Source organism: Pantherophis guttatus, chromosome 4 (genome assembly GCF_059756535.1).
Source record: "Pantherophis guttatus breed Tessera chromosome 4, ASM5975653v1, whole genome shotgun sequence".
Classification (NCBI taxonomy): Eukaryota; Metazoa; Chordata; class Lepidosauria; order Squamata; family Colubridae; genus Pantherophis; species Pantherophis guttatus.
Genome location: NC_142066.1, coordinates 38,537,716 through 38,557,545, shown reverse-complemented (window position 1 = coordinate 38,557,545; position 19,830 = coordinate 38,537,716). Strand labels below are relative to the sequence as shown.

General features: G+C 33.9%; 3 protein-coding genes across 3 annotated transcripts; all 3 read left to right on the top strand.

The window, feature by feature from the left end:
• The first annotated feature begins 2,989 nt into the window (after window positions 1-2,989).
• LOC117668843 (olfactory receptor 10A2-like) lies at window positions 2,990-3,955 on the top strand. Its single transcript, XM_034422898.2, has one exon. It carries the CDS (start codon window positions 2,990-2,992, stop codon window positions 3,953-3,955), a length of 966 nt encoding a protein of 321 aa, XP_034278789.2.
• An 11,260-nt stretch (window positions 3,956-15,215) lies between these two features.
• LOC117668842 (olfactory receptor 2AP1-like) lies at window positions 15,216-16,082 on the top strand. The gene has a single exon (XM_034422897.2). The coding sequence runs from the start codon at window positions 15,231-15,233 to the stop codon at window positions 16,080-16,082; it is 852 nt and encodes a 283-aa protein (XP_034278788.2). The 5' UTR covers window positions 15,216-15,230.
• Window positions 16,083-18,314: 2,232 nt separating this feature from the next.
• LOC117668841 (olfactory receptor 2AP1-like) lies at window positions 18,315-19,253 on the top strand. Its single transcript, XM_034422896.2, has one exon. The coding sequence runs from the start codon at window positions 18,315-18,317 to the stop codon at window positions 19,251-19,253; it is 939 nt and encodes a 312-aa protein (XP_034278787.2).
• The last annotated feature ends 577 nt before the right edge of the window (window positions 19,254-19,830 follow it).

The window sequence follows — 19,830 nt, the reverse complement described above, 5'->3', positions numbered from 1 at the left end:
TCGGTGTTTTTTTGTAATTTTATTGGCCCGCGGAACTTCAGCATAGGCTAATTAGCCCTTGATTAGATCGGCTCCTGACTCTCAGCTGATTTGCTCTCAGCTGTTTTGCTCAGGGCTCTGCTGCTTGCTAGAGCAGATTTTTTTCCCCTAGCTATCCTGAAAAATGAAATTGAAAGTAAAGCAGGCTGTTGGCTTTGCTGTTGCTGCAATGTTGAAAAATTAGGCAGGCAGATTTCTTTTCTTTTTCCTCACCAAAAAAGGTAGGTGCAAACAATGGGAAATTTAAGGCAAAAGAGGGTTCAAGATTTTAAAACACAAAAGAAAAAAAGCTCTATTTAAATAGGGAATTGTAATAATTGAGATACTATAATAATTGAGATACTATTAATTGTATATTGTGTTGAAAGCAGAATTGGTTAAGTTGTGGTTTGGAGGAATATATGGGGGAAATTATTTGGTTTATTATTATTGGTAAATATAATTAATTGATTTGTAAGGAATTGGATTGCATGGAAATAATTGGAATATTCATGTTCATATTGATTAATATACAAAAAAGGTAGTTATATAACTAATTGATTTATATTAAAATGTTGAATTTATATTAAACAACTGTAATATTACATAATTAACCAATGTGAGGATGGATATAAAAATAGATGACAATGGGAAGGGGTATAATATAGAATAGAAGGGAAAAATTGAATTTGATTAAGATTAGAGATGAGGATGAAGGGTAATATTGATTTTTTTAAAAAATAGAGGAGGAATAAATATGGCAAAAAGGAAATATAGAAATTGTAAATTTAATTGAAATGACTAAACACTGTTTAAATTTGTGAACCGGCCAAATACTCTGTTCAAAGAAAATACATTGTATGTTTGTATGTGTGTTTCTAATTATTGTTATTTATTCATATTTGTTCTCTTTTATTCTTTAAAGTTTAACAATTCATTCTTTATCTTAATATCTTTATATTTGTTTGGGGTTGGCTTTCTTCCCTTTCATCTTTTTTATTGTACAGCAATCTTTCTCCTCAAACCTACCACCTCTCTCTTTTCTTTCCTTCTTACTTTCTCTTCCTCCCCCTCTTCTTCTCCTCCCTACTTCCTCTTCCTTTCTCCTTCTCCTTCTCTCATCCTCCCTCTCTTACCCTCCCTCCTACTCTAATTTCCCTTCCCTTCCTTCATCCCTCTCTATTGCTGTATCTTTTTATGCATATGGACTACTCAGAGGGCTGAAAAAGTTATTTTTGACTGGTCCTCGCACTTTTGACCAGTCCTCAAACTTACGACTGTACTCACATTTTACATTTTTGCCCTATCTTGTCACCATGTTGAAGAGAAGCAGTTGAGAAATGAGTGACATAGTTGTTAAGAATGCTACAATGGGCATAAATGATGACCAGTCATAAGTGCGAAGACCGGTCAAAAGTGCGAGGACCTGACAGAAATCACTTTTTTCAGTCCTCTGGGTAGTCCTTTTGTGCATATGGACTACTCAGAGAGCTGAAAATGTTACTTTTGACTGGTCCTCGCACTTTTGACCAGATCTCGAATTTACGACTATCCTCACATTTTACGTTTTTTGCCCTATCTTATCACCATGGTGAAAAGAAGCAGTTGTGAAATTAGTGACATGGTTGTTAAGAATGCTGCACGGGCATAAATGTGAGGATGGTCATAAGTGTGAGGACCAGTCAAAAGTACGAGGACCTGTCAGAAATGACTTTTTTCAGCCCTCTGAGTAGTCCCTATGCACATAGCCACGCCCACCCAGTCACATGACCAGCTAACCACATCCACCCAGTCACATGACCTCCAAGCCACGCCCACAAAATAAGCCACGCCCACAGAACCGCTAGTAAAAAAAATTAGAACCCACCCCTGGTTGGGGGTCACCACAACTTGAGGAACTGTATTAAAGGGTCGCGGCATTAGGAAGGTTGAGAACCACTGCTCTAGAGACTCATATTTGTTTTGTTTTCCCATGATCAAGCAGGTGTAATTGTCATGCAAGCTGTTAGGGGAATGTTAGAATATAGGGAAAACGTTCACACAGTAATGTTTATTACACTAGTCTCTTAAAGTAGTCCACCATGAAAAAATATGTTTTCAAAGGCTCAACAGTAAGTCACCTCCCAGTCATAAGTCTATTGTGAATGTGGCAGGATATAAGTGTAACTAATTAATCGAAGTCATTTTATATATATATTTGTAAAAAATAAAATAAAGGAGATGAATGAATGAATGAATGAATGAACGAACATATGTTTGTGTTTGTAAATAGGTATAAGGACAAGCACATACACACACACACACACACACACACACACACACCCCACTCAGAAAATCTCTATATATATGTCTGTGTAAAATATGATTATGTGTACACCCACACATTCATATACACACATATACACACACATAATGCACATACGCACATACACACACATTAGTTGTTATGCCTCTCTCAGAAATACAACTAAAATATTTTGAATAATTTCAGCGGAAAGACATTATTTTCCCTAATGTTGAAGATCTTTTTTTAAAAAAAAAATGCATGTTGATATTTAAGAACAATGGTTTAAAACACAAAAAGGTATTTTATAGAATAATCTAACAGGAAATACAACTATTTGTCATTTCATTTTAATTTGTAATTTTTATATACTATTGTTCCAATTTTGTTTGCTTACTTGTTTGCTTTTAATTAAGATTTGCATAGATTTGAGAATGAGAACACATTGAGACATTTTAAAAAAATAAATACTTTGAACAAAGCTTACTTTAAAAATGTGTTCAGGCTTGACATCAAATAATTATATCTTTTAATAGAAAATATTTAAGATCAAAGCAAAATTATCTACTTATAAGCATCATGTTTTTGACGAGGGCATTAATTTAGCTAATGTAGCTGTATATAGATTTACATATTTTCCTTTTTATTACGTTGCACATTATTTTAGGACTTGTTCCCATATCTATCATGGTCAGAAACCATACAAAGATAAAAGAATTTATCCTGATGGGGTTTCAAGAATTTTCTGAATTGCAGGTACTTTTCTTCCTGATCTTTTTAACGATTTACATTGTGACCATAATGGGGAACATCCTGGTTCTTCTGTTGATTGTCTTGGACTCACATCTTAAAAGTCCTATGTACTTTTTTCTGGGAAACTTGTCTTTTCTGGAGGCTTGCTACAGTTCCAGTATATTTCCAAAGATGATTTCAGCTCTGTTGACTGGAGACAAAACAATTTCCTTCAACAACTGTTTCACACAAATGTATTTTGTTGGTTCTTTTGTATGTGCAGAATGTTATTTACTCTGTGTGATGTCTTATGATAGATATTTAGCTATCTGTAAACCATTACATTATGCAACCATCATGAAAAGCTGGACAAGTATCCAACTAGTAGCCGTCTCTTGGATCAATGGATTTGTGGCTTTGACTGTTCTCCTCGTTTTGATGCTGCACTTAAACTTCTGTAGCTCCAATGAGATTGATCATTATTTCTGTGAATATTTTCCTATTCTAAGACTCTCCTGTAGTGATATTAGCATGATGCAAATTTTGAGTTTCATGGTGGCTTCCCTATTCACATTTCCTCCTTTTCTTCTGACACTTACATCTTATGTTTGTATTACTGTTGCCATCTTAAACATTCCCTCAACTACTGGGAGGCAAAAGACTTTTTCTACCTGTTCATCTCACTTGATTGTAGTTTTTGTTTTCTATGGATCTCTAATTATTGTATATATGACACCAAAGACTGTAATTAGAAGGGACATTCAAAAATTTCTCTCTCTGTCATACACAGTTTTGTCTCCGCTCATCAATCCATTTATATACAGTCTGAAAAATAAGGAAGTGAAAGATGCCCTAAGAAATAGTATCTGCAGGAATTTTTGTTTACTTTTCAAACAAGTCAGAAGAAAGTTTTTTATGTAGTCAAAAAAGGAGGATAAGCCACCATCAAAATGAATGTTCTTCCGAAAATGTTGTTTTTACTTCAATGCATACCAATTTGGCACAAAAAAGATTTCTTTACAAATTTGGACAGACTCATTTCAAAATTCATATGGCAAGGGAAACGACCGAGAATCAGATTCAAATTTTTACAAGATGCTAGAGAAAGAGGAGGATTTGGCATACCAGACTGGACAAAGTATTATCAGGCAGGGGCATTAGTTTGGCTAAGTGAGTGGAATGAACTAGAAGGTCATGATTTACAGACAGGATGGCATGCTATTCTATGGGAGGAAAAACATTTAGTCCATCAGTACTTCCGGAGTCATTATATTAGGAGAGCACTATTGGATATTTGGAAAAAAACAAAAAGAAATAATTATATGGAAATTCCTAATTGGGTGTCAACATTAGAAATGTACACACATCCAAATTTGACAAAACAAGGGGGAGCTGTCACCTATAAAGATATTTTGAATGAGAAACGAGAATTAAAAATGAGAAATACTTTAAAAGAAGAAGGAATCGAATTGGAATGATGGGCATATTTCCAAATTCAATCTAAATTTAGCAAAGATAAAAAGGAATGTGGCATAAAGAAGGAATCATCAGAATTAGATAAAATTTTATTTAGCAGGGAAGGAAGACCATAAGTAAACTATATCAATATTTATTAGAACAAGATATGATTGAGGAATAGGTGAAAGAAACGATGATAATTTGGTGTAAATATTTTGGGCACCGTATCAATTTGGACAATTGGCAAAGTTTATGGGGAAAAAAAAATTAAAAATTACACTAGCAACTTCCTACAAGGAAAGCCTCTATAAGATGTTCTATAGGTGACATCTCCCCCCCCCACAACATTAGCACGAATGAATAAGGGAAAATCCTCGATATGCTGGAAGTGTGAAGGGAATTGGGAATTACTACCACATGTGGGTGGGAATGCCCAAAGGCACAAAAATTTTGGAATTTACTAAAGAACTGGCTGGAAGAAATTTTGCTAACAGATATAGAGTCAAACCGGAATTTTTCTTATTGGGAATTATAGAAATAAAATATAAGAAAGATACAAATTATTTATTACTGTATATACTCACAGCTGCACGAATAGCCTTTGCTCAAAAATGAAAAGAGAAAGATATTCCAACTGAAGAGGAAATATTACAGAAAATCTTTAACTGCTCAAAAATGGACAGACTCACTTTGAAACTCAAGGATAAAAGCGAAACTAAGTACTACAAAATCTGGAAACAATTTTATGATTGGATAGATAACAAGAGGGTAACCAAGATAAATGCATAGTGTTAGAACAAAAATATAGCTATTATAGATAATGTATGTTTAAGAGATAAATAAATATACAGAAATAAGGGGAAAAGTATTGATATCATATATTATGCTTAAATAGTGAACAAAGCTTAAGAACTATATCTTTATATGAGTACTAATATTATTGTAAAGTGGTGGAAGATGTTTGGAACCAGTGATGTCATATCTATGTCCAATTTTTTTTTAAAATTTTGTTATTATTAATAAAAAAAACTTTTTTTAAAAAAAAAGGAAGATAAGTTGTGGGAAAGAAAGAGAATAGTGAGATTCCTTTAGTCAATATCAGATTACTTTCTTCCCAAACTGTTTATAAATAGAAATCTGCAAATGTTGTAATATATTATATCAAAACTAAAACTACTTTATTTCACTGCCATCTGTTAAAAAAAAATTATTTTGCGTTTGAGAGTTGATGCTCAGGATCATACTACTTGTTACAATAAATACCTTACATGAGATTTTCCATTTTTTTAATAAAAAGCTTTGAAAGATTATTAATCAACATTGAAATTATGCATTTGGAAAATAATAGGCTTTCTCTTCTTAATTTTGTTTTAGAAGACTTATTGTTCTTAATAGGATTATTTTGAATTATAAACCAAATATTTGAGATATTATAGGACTGTAGTTAAGTAGATTATGTAAAATTGGAAAAAAAATTCTTTAAGTCATCCAATAGATGGAAGATCTCAACCATTACATATTTGTAATAATGTAATATTAACATTTACATGTAACATTTACATTTTTGTAAATAATAATATTTTGTAATACTATTATTTACAAAAATGTAAATGTTTTCTATATTCAAAAAGCATTTCTTCAATGTTTCATTTTAGCACTTAGAAACTTATATGGAACATTCTATTCCTTAGAAAAAAAAGCTTCTAAGTTAGAAACAGAGACAGAAAACAGTCAATTTGCTTGAGCTTATTTGAAGGTTCTAGCAGACGAGTATTGTTATTTTATATCCTTGACCGAAGTTTGATATACTCCAATCTGAGTGTGCAACTTCAGGAGAGATTCACATGAAGTGGTGATGGAGGAAGAGCAAATCCACCTAGCCAGCCAGTTCAGCCAATCAACCCTGGTGATCAGTGGAGTGACAGATGTTGCAGCCAGCTTGTCCACACATTCAGTTTGCTATACTGATAAAGGCAGTATATTAGAAATCAGAAGACTGTTAGTCCTCAAACCATAATATAGGTGGGTAATTCTGGGGTGGTCATTTCACTTAAAGCTAAACTATGAAATTACAAAAACAAAACAATAATCTATACACTAATAGGCTTTATATTAATGTAATAGATAATTGGGTGTAGTCTTCAACATGCAGTGGATTGTTATTGTTAAATCTATTAACAATAACAAAAAATTGTTATAAATTTTATATTAATAACAATATACACTGTACTACCAAGAGACTTGGTAGTACAGTGGTCTAAAGCACCCTGTTATTAAGACCAGCTGCTTGCAATTACTGCAGGTTTGAATCTCGCCAGGCTCAAGGTTGACTCAGCCTTCCATCCTTTCTAAGGTAGGTAAATTGAGGACCCAGTTGTGGGGGCAATAAGCTGACTTTGTATAAATATACAAAAGGATGAAGGCTATTGCTTAGCGCATTGTAAGCTGCCCTGAGTCTCCGGAGATATAAATATATATTATATATATATATATATATATATATATATATATATATATATATATATATATATATATATATATATATATATATATATATACACACACACACACACACACACACATATATATAATTGCATTAAATATTGTATATCCACTGTTAAGTCTATGGCTACATATATAATACATATGCTCTTATACTTCTCACTTCCTGGATTTTATTTCTTCATTTTATTTCTTTGTTTGTATATTTATGACCATAGTCATTATCATTAGTTCCAAAATTTGAAAATGATGAGCATCCACAAATCGATATCTGTACACACTCATTTAAATGCAGATTCCCTTATTTATACATTTCCTTTGCTATATGTAGTTCCCACCTTTTCATAAGGAGGTCAAGGCAACTTACTTCTAACCATCTTATATTTTATTTTCATGACAAAAGTTACTTAAGCTTCCTTATCTCAGTGTAGTCTTGAGTCTGGATTATAGCATTTTTGATATCAAGTTTATAACATTTTAGAACACTCATCAAGATACTCTAGAATGGTTATATTCAAACATAGTATGTTATAGCACCAAGATTAGCCAATTACTCAATTCTCTTAACAATGACAATCATAAAACCAAGCCTAAAATAATACCATAGTCTACAAAAATAAATAAATACAGCAAGTATATGTAATAATACTTTAAATCCTAAATGCACTGAGAAAAATATGTTTTAGCTGTTTCCAAAGGCTTGCAATGAGGATATCGTTGCAACCTCAAAGTATGAGCTACTCTAACCATCAATAGCCACCTTCTCCATTCCCTAAATTGCTAATTATTTCCTTCAAATGGAAGAAGATTGCTCACAGCTAACACTGATTTCTGAAGGACTTAAATAGCACCTACAATTGTACTTAGAAACTGGCATGAGTCACATTGCTAAAATGCTGTTACAAACAGACTGACAAATTTGGCATCATCTACAATTACTAAGTTGTCTTCAAAGCATTGTTGTGGCCAAAATCTGGCTTACTTAATCCAAGCAAATAAGTTTGAAGGTACAACATACATTTGTTAATATGCATACAATACGCATTGGATTTCTAATGAACTGAGCAGCTCTGATCAAAAGCATTAGCATAGTTTTTATACCTTGGCTCACTATGCTGCAAAATAAAACTCATAAAAAAGACAAACACCATGGAAATTAAAGTGTGATTCTGAAATGTTTTAAATAAATCCAGCCGTGTAAAATTATTATTATTATTTAAGAATTCTATTCACAATCTGGAACTGGTAAAAACTTAACAGTTCAAGTTCTAACCAAGGACCTAAGAACTGTTAAAGTAATATCTGAATATATAAGCAATTCCGAGTAAGGTAGTTTTTTGCAAAGTCAGAATATTCAGGCCTGATAAATTCAAAATTTCCATGCATCTAGGCAACCCTTTGGGCATTGCTTCAAAGGCTCCTAATACTATTGGTACAGCATTAATTTCTTCCTCCACAATAACTTAATTTTGGTATTTTGGATTTTGGTATTTTGTTATTTTTTCTAGTTGTTTTTCTTCAATTTGTGCATCACCTGGTATTGCAATATCAATGAAGCAAACTTTTTTCTTTTCCACAATAGTAATGTCAGGTGTTTTATGGTCCAGATGACTGTTTGGATACAAAAGTCCTATGTGATCTTGACCTGTTCATTTTCAAGAACTTTGTCAATCTGATGTTCCCAATAATTTTTTCTGCATTTGAACCCAAACTTCTGGTAAAGCTTCCAATGTATGTTTTTTGCAACTGGATCATGACGTAGATAACCAGTTTTTAACATTTTGCTGATAAGGTGATCCACTGTTTCATTTTTCTTACTGCATAAGCAACATTTGTTATTGTTACTAACAAGTTGAATTTTTGCTTCTATGGAATTGGTCAGCAGGGCTTATTCTTGGGCAGTCAAAATGAAGCCTTCAGTTTCTTTCTTTAGCACCCCTGATCTCAACCATCTCCATGTTAGCTTTGTATCTATCTTTCTTTCAATGTCCTTCAGGTACTGACTATGCAAAAATGTCTTTTTCCAGTTAGAAACTTGATGCTCAATTATTACTTTTGATATTCTGTTTTTAATCTCATTGTTTTCAAGAGGTTTCCTTTGTTCATCTTCTTCAGCAAAGGGTTTTTTTTTTTTTTTGCTTTTTTTTAAATCTAGTCACTTAGAGTTAGGGTTAGGCCATGCTTTTCCTCTTCCACAATTTGTTTCACCTATAAGAGTTTCACCTATAAAGAGTCATGTTCCATCCTGAGATCTAGGCAAGTACAATTGACCAATATCATTTTTTGGATGCAGAACATGGTATATTGTCATTAGTTCCAAATTATCAAGTTCTAGCTGAGTCCAATCAATTATTCCAGCTGAGTATTGTATTATAGGCACTGCCCAAGTGTTAATTGCCTTTATGATATTTCCTGTACTTAGTTTGGATCTCAAGATTTTCCAGACTTGCTTTATGTATTTTATTGAAGTAGTTTCCTTGATTTGGTTCTACAACAGGTCAGTTGTTTCTAAAAATTCTAAGTACTTGTACCCTCCTCTAGTGTTACTGCTTTTATCAGCTCCTCATTTTCAAGTTCAAATTCATCATATTCAACAATATTTCCTGCCTTAACAGCAATTGTTGCATATTTGTCAAAGCCAAATTGTATTTCAATGTCTCTGCTAATTTCCTCAGTGATTTTTAGTAGTGAGTTCAATTCAGCTTTTGTTTTTCCAGTTTTAAATCATCCATGTAGAGCAAATGGGAAATTTTCTATCCCTTTTTAGCCAATTCATAGCCACAGTTTGTTTTGTTCAAAATGCTTGTTAGTGAAGTGACAATGAGTTCTTTGGAAGATTCTTCATTTGATTTCAACTTCATTATTATTGTTGTTATTATTAATCTTTGCACAATCAGCCAGATATTCACACTGTGTTTGGCATTTTTGTCTACCTATTGAGTCCTTATCAAGGACATAAGATAGGCAGATCTGGATGTTTAATAGTATTGCAGATATTGTCGCAGGATGAAAGCTGTTCTGCCTTCTGCAATTGATTGATGGCAAATTTGTCAATGCCAATAGTATTCAAGTGATACTCTAGCTGTTTTGAGATTGCACCCAAGACACCTATTACTATTGGTCCTACCCTTGCTTGCCTTTGCCATAGTCATTCTATTTCTATTTGTAGGTCTTTGTATTTTGTTATCTTCTCCAGTTCTTTCTCTTCTCTTCTGCTATCTCCAGGCCTTGCCACATCCATTATCCAGACTTTTTTTTTTTGGTCTTTCTTATCAACAATTGTTAAGTCTGGAGTGTTATGTGGCAGATGCCTGTCTGTTTGAATTCTAAAGTCCCAGAGCAATTTAACTTCTTCATTTTCTGTGACTTTCTCTATTTTATGATCCCACAGATCTTGCTTGCAGGCAAATATATTTCTTACAGAATTTCCAATGTTGCTACTCAGGGCCGGATTTAGATGAAAAGAGGCCCTAGGCTATTCCCCTTATGAGGCCCTTTCACCAGTGGTGGGATTCAATTTTTTTAACAACAGGTTCTGTGGGCGTGGCTTAGTTGGGGGTGTGGCTTGGCAATCATGTGACTGGGTGGGCGTGGCTAGCTGGTCACGTGACTGTGTAGGCGTGGGTAGCTCATCATGTGACCGGGTGGGCGTGGCTATGTGCATAGGGACTATTCAGAGGGCTGAAAGTCATTTCTTACTAGGCCTTGCACTTTTGACCGGTCCTCACACTTATGACCATCCTCACATTTATGCCCGTGCAGCTTTCTTAACAACCATGTCACTCATTTCACAACTGCTTCTCTTCACCATGGTGACAAGATAGGGCAAAAACGTAAAATGTGAGGACAGTCGTAAGTTCGAGGACTGGTCAAAAGTGCAAGCACCAGTCAAAAATAACTTTTTCAGCCCTCTGAGTAGTCCATATGCACAAAAGGACTACCCAGAGGGCTGAAAAAAGTGATTTCTGACAGGTCCTCCTCGCACTTTTGACTGGTCTTTGCACTTATGACTGGTCATCATTTATGCCCATTGTAGCATTCTTAACAACCATGTCACTCATTTCACAACTGCTTCTCTTCACCATGGTGACAAGATAGGGCAAAAACGTAAAATGTGAGGACAGTCGTAAGTTCGAAGACTGGTCAAAAGTGCGAGGACCAGTCAAAAATAATTTTTTCAGCCCTCTGAGTAGTCCATATGCATGAAAGGATACAGCAATAGAGAGGGATGAAGGAAGGGAAGGGAAATTAGAGTAGGAGGGAGGGTAAGAGAGGGAGGAAGAGAGGAGGAGAAGGAGAAAGGAAGAGGAAGTAGGGAGGAGAAGAAGAGGGGGAGGAAGAGAAAGTAAGAAGGAAAGAAAAGAGAGAGGTAGTAGGTTTGAGGAGAAAGATTGCTGTACAATAAAAAAGATGAAAGGGAAGAAAGCCAACCCCAAACAAATATAAAGATATTAAGATAAAGAATGAATTGTTAAACTTTAAAGAATAAAAGAGAACAAATATGAATAAATAACAATAATTAGAAACACACATACAAACATACAATGTATTTTCTTTGAACAGAGTATTTGGCCGCTTCACAAATTTAAACAGTGTTTAGTCATTTCAATTAAATTTACAATTTCTATATTTCCTTTTTGCCATATTTATTCCCCATCTATTTTTGTAAAAAACCAATATTACCCTTCATCCTCATCTCTAATCTTAATCAAATTCATTTTTTCCCTTCTATTCTATATTATACCCCTTCCCATTGTCATCTATTTTTATATCCATCCTCACATTGGTTAATTATGTAATATTAGTTGTTTAATATAAATTCAACATTTTAATATAAAGCAATTAGTTATATAACTACCTTTTTTGTATATTAATCAATATGAACATGAATATTCCAATTATTTCCATGCAATCCAATTTCTTACAAATCAATTAATTATATTTACCAATAATAATAAACCAAATAATTTCCCCCATATATTCCTCCAAACCACAACTTAACCATTTCTGCTTTCAGAAATATACAATTAATAGTATCTCAATTATTACAATTCCCTAGTTAAATAGAGCTTTTTTTCTTTTGTGTTTTAAAATCCTGAACTCTCCTCTTTTTCCCTAAATTTCCCATTGTTTACACCTACCTTTTTTGGTGAGGAAAAAGAAAAGAATTCTGCCTGCCTAATTGTCCAACCTTGCAGCAACAGCAAAGCAGTTTCAGTTTCGTTTCTCAGCATAGCTAGGGGGGAAAAAATCAGCACTCTTTGCAAGGAAGCAGAAGAGCCCTGAGCAAAACAGCTGAGACAAATCAGCTGAGAGCCGGGAGGCCAATTAGCCTATGCTGAAGCTCCGTGGGCCAATAAAATTACAAAAAAAACACCGAACCTTTTGTTAAATTGCTGGCTCCCCCACCCCTCGCCCACCACTATTTATTGGCAATAAATAGTGGTGCGGAGGGGTGGGGCAAGCCAGCAATTTAACAAAGGGTTCGGCTGCACCACTGGCTCTAGAGCGCCCCTTTGAAGCCCCGTGGCAAGAATTTGAAGTTTTTTTTTCCTCTAGCCATCGGAGGCAGCAATAGATTGGGAGTGGGCGGGGTAAGCGAACGGCCGGCGACCCAACAGAGCAGAGAGTGAGGGTGAGTGAAGGCGTGGAAGCTGCTTTCTCCATCCTGCTCTCTTGCGTCCGGAGCCAGTGGGGAACCACGTGGCAGCCCAAGTGGATCCCAGGCAGCGGAACTCAGGCTAGGGAAGGGGTGGGCAATTGTGGCTCTTTTACAACCTGTGGCCTTCAACTCCCAGAATTCCTGAGACAGTCAAGCTGTCTCAGGAATTCTGGAAGTTGAAGTCCACAGGTTGTAAAAGAGCCACAATTGCCTACCCCTGGCTACGGTAGGCTGGCGCCACGCAGGTGGGATGCGAGGGGTGGGCGAGCCAGCAATTTAACAAAGGGTTCGGCCAAACCCCCTAGAACCCCCAGAATCCCACCACTGTGTAGGCCCCTCTTGATCTTGAGGCCCTAGGCTGAAGCCTAGTTAGCCTATAGGAAAATCCGGCCCTGTTGCTACTTTGTCATACTGCTGCTTGTAGTCAGTCTGTGCAATCTTCTTGCAGCAGCTTACTAGATGGCCCACTATTTCTTCAGTTTCTTTGCATGGGTGGCATTTACTGTCTGTTGCTGTCTTCTCAATTCTGGCTTTGCACGCATTTGTCCTTAAGGCTTGTTCAAAGTATGTCAGAATTACCAATCCCATTTTCAGACAGAATATATTATAATTTGTTTTGCAACATCTAAACGTTATGCTTCTTCTTTTTTTATCAAGGATTTAATAGGAGATCTGTTTAATACCAACTGTGGGAGTTCTTTCAATTATGGTATTAAATAAAATGAAAATAACAGATAAATATCACAGAATTATCATTTTTGAATTTTAAAAGTTTGGGCAATAGCAATCTATCCTTGTCCTTGCCTTCTCAGTTTACGTTATAGCCATGGCTGGGAATATTCTCATTGCAATTTTAGTTGCAATTGATCAACAACTTCATACACCCATATACTTCTTCCTGGGAAACTTGTCATCCCTAGAAATTTTTTATATCTCAAATATAGTGCCCAGGACGATTGTGGAGTTATTAATTTTTTTCAATGGCTGCTTTTTACATTTTTTTCTTTGGCTATTTCATGGAAACTAAATATTATCTCTTATCTGTAATGTCATATGATCAATATTTAGCAATATGCAAATCCTTGCATTATGTAACGGTATGAATGCATGAATGTGCATCCAGCTAGTAGCTTGTTCATAGATAAGTGGCCTTATAGACAGTTCATCTTGAACTGGATTTTAAAGGATCAATTTTTAATTTGTTCTGCCTTGTGCTAGTTCCTTACTCATTTGATGAGATAAATGGAGATCCATAAAAGTAATGGGACTGATGGGTGAACCCTTTTACAACAATGGAACCAAGTCAATATTCCTTTTTGTGGGTCTCCAATTTCACACATATCTATTCTCCCTTATATTATTTTTTATTATTATTCTCCCTTATATTATTTTTTACAACCTAAATGTCAACTTGTCTTTTTTGTTGTTGTTAATACTTCTACGAAGATCAAAGACTTTGGAGACTCATAATTGCCTTATGTTTTCCCTTGATCATGTAGCCTTTATTGCCTTGCAAGCAATTATGGAAATCAGAAAATATTGGGGAATTATTTATAGGATGATGCTTAGCACATCAATAACTTAAAAGTAACGAACAGGAATAAATGTTTTTCAGGGACACATGAAAAATTCATCTTACATTTGTAAGTCAATTCTGATTGTAACAGGATTTGAATGCAATTCATTAATGAGTTTTACCTCACTGTGTTTTAGAATAAAATCAAAGGAAATAAATGCAGATATATAAAGGTGAGATAATAAAGACAGAAACAGAGGAGATAAGTTATAGAGATAGCTTTTGTCTCCCTCAAGCAAACGATATAGGCACAAAAAAATATTGTATCAAATGATATAATTGTGATGAAAGCTAATTGCATCAACCTATTTTACAATGATTATAAACTCTTGTTTCAATTTTATATGTTTTATTGTTTGGGGATGTTTACCCAAAAATAATACCCTGTCTTATATTTTTTTGAACCTTGAAATAAGTGCTTGGCCTTATTGCCATGCACTCAAAAGCCTGATTAGGCTTATTATCAAGAGATGTCTTATTTGGGGGGAAACAGAGTATTAAGAGGTTTTATTTTACTTTACTTTATTGCTGTGAGATGCATTTGAAAATAACCAAAAAAAAAAAAAGATATCTATGTGCAGTCTGATTTGCTGAAATTGCTTACACATATAACTCCCCTTGTTCACCAGTGCATTGTACCACAACAGTATTTCTATGGTTGCTAAAAAAATAAGCCATAATTTTTAAATCAGTGTCTTGGGTAGGATCCTAGTTAATAAATTGGTTCTTTAAGTAGAAAATACTTAAGATCAAAATTATTTTATAAGCATTTTGCTTTGAATAGGCCATTAATTAAGCTAAATTTCATCTTCCTATATATATATTTACCTATTTCCCCTTTAACTATATTTCCCATTCTTTCAGGATTTGTTCCCATATCTATCATGGTCAGAAATCATTCAAAGACAAAAGAATTTATCTTGTTGGGGTTTCAAGAATTCTCTGAACTGCGGATTCTGTTTTTCTTGACCTTTTTAACAATTTACATTGTGACCATAATGGGAAACATTCTTGTTCTTCTGTTGATCATCTTGGATCCACATCTTAAAAGTCCTATGTATTTTTTTCTGGGAAACCTGTCCTTTCTGGAGGCTTGCTACAGTTCAAATATATTTCCAAGGATGATTTCAGCTCTCTTGACTGGGAACAGGAGAATTTCCTTCAACAGCTGTTTCACACAACTCTATTTCTTTGGTTCATTGGTATCTTCAGAATGCTGTTTACTCTGTGTGATGTCTTATGATAGATATTTAGCAATCTGTAAACCATTGCATTATGCAACCATCATGAAAAGCTGGACATGTATCCAACTAGTAGCCATCTCTTGGATCAATGGATTTGTGGCTTTGACTGTTCTCCTCGTTTTGATGTTGCAGTTAAACTTCTGTAACTCCAATGAGATAGACCATTACTTCTGTGAATATTTTCCTATTCTAAGACTCTCCTGCAGTGATATTAGCATGGTGCAAATTTTGAGCTTCTTGGTAGCCTCTGTTTTCACATTTCCTCCTTTTCTTCTGACACTTACATCTTATGTTTATATTATTGTTGCCATCTTAAAGATCCCCTCGACTACTGGAAGACAGAAGGCTTTTTCTACCTGTTCATCTCACTTGATTGTAGTTTTCGTTTTCTATGGATCTCTAATTATTGTATATATGACACCAAAGGCTAAAATTGGAAGGGAGATGCAAAAAATCTCCTCTTTGTTATACACAGTTTTGCCTCCCCTGCTCAATCCCTTTATATACAGTCTGAGAAATAAGGAAGTCAAAGGTGCTCTAAGAAAAAATATCTGCAGGAATTTTCATTTACTTTTAAAGAAAATCAGAAGAAAATTGCTTATGTAAAAAAAAAAAAGCAGAAGACTGAAGGAGAACATAGTGATGGATGAAAGAAAGATTATATACTTGATTCATTTTCTGAATATATACAGAAGAGCTTTTCAAATTAAAAGTCTGGAAGTGTTACGTTATTAAAATATATTATGTTGTAATATATTGTAAATTATTAAAATGCATTATATTGTAAATTAGAACTAATTGTACTATGTCTGACAAAACTACTTCCAATGAAATTATGATTTGATGCTCAGAATCATACAATAAATGTTACAATAAATATCAGACAGGAAAATCTCATTGTTTAGAACATGGGAAGATTATTGGCCAGCAGAAAGAGAAGTATTTTTATGAATATAAATACCATTCTGAACAAATAATATAATGTAGCATCCATAAAAATGTGCCTATTTTAATTTTGTTATAAAAACTCTTTTCCTTTTGAACCTAACTGTGGTTAGGCCAGTTATTTGATGTTAATGTATAGGAAATGAAAATGAATATTGTTTTATCATAGTAGTAGAGAGTCAGGTAGTGTAGAGATTGGAAGGATATCTTTTCTTCTTCAAATTTTCTAATAGATTGAAATTGTCAACCATTATTATATTTATGTATATAAGTAATATTTTTATATTTCTATTATTTAATATTCTCTATATTCAAACAGGCATTTTACCATTGCTTTGTTATATCATGATGGCACAGTGGTTAGAATGTAGTATTACAGGCTGACTTACTGTCAACTGCCAAGAGTTCGATTATAACCAGCTCAAGGTTGACTCAGCCTTCCATTGTTATTGTTGACTCTGCCTAACATTGTTATATGTTATTTCACTTTACAAAGGCTTGATATGTGGTTTTTAGCCTATCTTGGAAGTTTCACATCCATTAGTCACTAAATGTTGGACTAAATGTGATGAAGTCCCAAATAAATTTGACCAGTTGATTTTCAAGAAACATTCCAAGGAATATTGGGGAATAAATATAACCCAACCATGAAGATATTATTGTGGATGTATGTATCAGTTTCAGTACAATACATGCAGTATTTGTATGTCCTTTGCTAGATACATTGAAAGGAAATAGTGTTAATCAGAAAAATGAAGCAAAATAAAACTGCAGCCCTACAGTTTCTGATTGGAATCGCCTACTATCAAATCCAAACTTGCCAATGTTATTTGCCTGCTTGCTTTCCATATAACCAGAAACAACATGAAAAAAGAGAATATATTATTTCTTTAAAACGTTTAAAAATATTTTAAAAGTATCCAATTATTTGAAAAGCCAATTAAGTAATGTATCTAGGAAAGCATTCTCCCATGATAGTGAATAAAAGCAATGAGTATCTGGTTAACACTTCCCCTCTGGGGTATTTATGTCTTTAAAAAGATATTACATTGTAAGTTATAATTTCCTAAACTGATGTAATCACCAATAAGATGAATGTTCATAAAGTGAGGATATGAATAATGATCTTCATTCTGGATCATGATGATGTCCTTGATCTGATATCACACAGGTAATCACCTTCTTTTCTCATAACTCTTTTTGAAACAAATTGGGGTAAACAATGAGTTTATCCATGAAAACTAATTTCATGTTGAAAGAAAATCAAATAGCATTGAAAATATTACCATGCATGAAATTCAGCTACTTAGTGATCTAGTAAATTAAAGCAAAGTATTACTTTGCACAAGTCAGAAATACTCACAAACTGCTCACCATTTCTGTCTGGGAAACTGCAACTGCCTTCAAAACTAAGGGTGAAGAAACTTGGCACAGAAGCTACTCAGGGTTGTCTGGTTGAATTTTGGCTGTTCCTTCCTATCCAGAACCTGCCAGGCTCCAGGCATTGGGATAAGCTCTTGATAGTATTACAAGTATCAAGATCAAGACAAATAGATGTGCCAAACTTTATCTATTTCTACAAACAGGATTCTATCAATGTTTCATATATTGAGTTGTTACTTATTCACTCAGAACTAGAGAAATTGCTTTCTGAATGGAATACTTTTAATATGATATAGATAGCATATTCATGACCTCGAAAAGAAATTCATTTATGAAAATTGTCGTGATTATCTTAAAGATACCAGTCCCCATGTGAAAAAGAACTGATGTTTATTTTATAATATACAAATTTTGCTTATTTTTCTCTCTCCCCATCCCCCATTACTGCTCCAAAGATGCATAAGACGATCTGTGCTTTCCCTGCTATATGCATATTTCAATGATAGAAGAATGAACATAACGATGAATATCACAGAATTTATCATTTTGGGGTTTGGAAACTTTGGACAATGGCAATCTCTCCTCTTCTTTGTTTTCCTTCTGGTTTATATTGTAGCCATGGCTGGGAATATTCTCATTGTGACTTTAGTTACAGTTGATCAACATCTTCATACACCCATGTACTTCTTCCTGGAAAATTTGTCATGCCTAGAGACTTGCTACATCTCAAATATTGTACCCAAAACGATGGCTGGCTTATTGACTGATAAAAACACCATTTCTTTCAGCAGTTGCTTTGTACAATTTTTCTTCTTTAGCTACCTTATGGCAACTGAATGTTATCTCCTATCTGCAATGTCATATGATCGATATTTAGCAATATGCAAACCTTTGCATTATACAACAAGTATGACTACTCGAATCTGTATCCAGCTAGCAGCTTCTTCATGGATAAGTAGCCTTATAGCTGGTTTCATCCTCTTAAGTGTCATGTTGCAGCTTACATTCTGTGGTCCAAATGAAATTGATCATTATTTTTGTGATACATATCCAATTATGAAACTTTCCTGTAGCGACACCAGCTTTGTAGAACTTATAAGTTTTATCCTTGCTTTTGCTTTTACTTTACCACCTTTTCTTCTTACCTTGACTTCCTATATATACATTATATCTACTATCATGAAAATACCTTCTGTTGTTGGGAGGAAAAAGGCTTTTTCCACTTGCTCATCTCATCTGATAGTGGTTTCTCTGTTTTATGGAGCCATCATGATTGTGTATATGTTACCAAAGGGTAAAATACTTAGTGATGTCAACAAAATTTTTTCTTTATTGTACACAATTTTAACTCCTGTTGCCAATCCTTTCATATACACCCTGAGAAATAATGAAGTAAAGGATGCCATCAAGAGGGTAGCAAGAAAACTTATATCCCCAAAAGTTCATTAAGGCAGCTATAATGATTTATAAAATGGGACAATTGAGAAATGATGAAAAATCGTGTTATGGTACCATTGATATATATTTATTATACTCTGTACATAAAATACACAAAGAAACTTTTAACTATTTGTTGATTCAATTTATATCCCACCTTTCTTCCAGCCCATTAATAGAGTTTATAAACTAAAATATTTTTAAAAAACCCCATCAAAAATGAAGGAAAAAAACTAACAATTTCAGTCATACAATAAAATGAAGTGCTAAGCAATATTTTTAATAGTGTTAGCCCTTCCAATAATTTTGCCTTACTTTTATAATAATACACGTTCTCTATAAATAAATATAACAATGCTTTGCCCTTGCACATTTATTGAAATCAATGCACTATGCTTATGTTTATTGCCATCTACACACACACACACATCCTTTCATAGATTAGATGGAACACTATTCAGACAACTAGTCATTTCCTGAAGATAGTCTACATAAACATCAGGAGTTGTTGTTTTTTTAGTCTTTAGTCTTAAATTCAATACTTGCTTAACTAATAAATTAAAAAAATAAAATATCTATACATTCTCAA

What these genes read in the sequence shown, in the direction of transcription:
- LOC117668843 (XM_034422898.2), top strand. Translation starts at nt 2,990, where the DNA reads ATGGTCAGAAACCATACAAAGATAAAAGAATTTATCCTGATGGGGTTT.
- LOC117668841 (XM_034422896.2), top strand. Translation starts at nt 18,315, where the DNA reads ATGAACATAACGATGAATATCACAGAATTTATCATTTTGGGGTTTGGA.
- LOC117668842 (XM_034422897.2), top strand. Translation starts at nt 15,231, where the DNA reads ATGGGAAACATTCTTGTTCTTCTGTTGATCATCTTGGATCCACATCTT.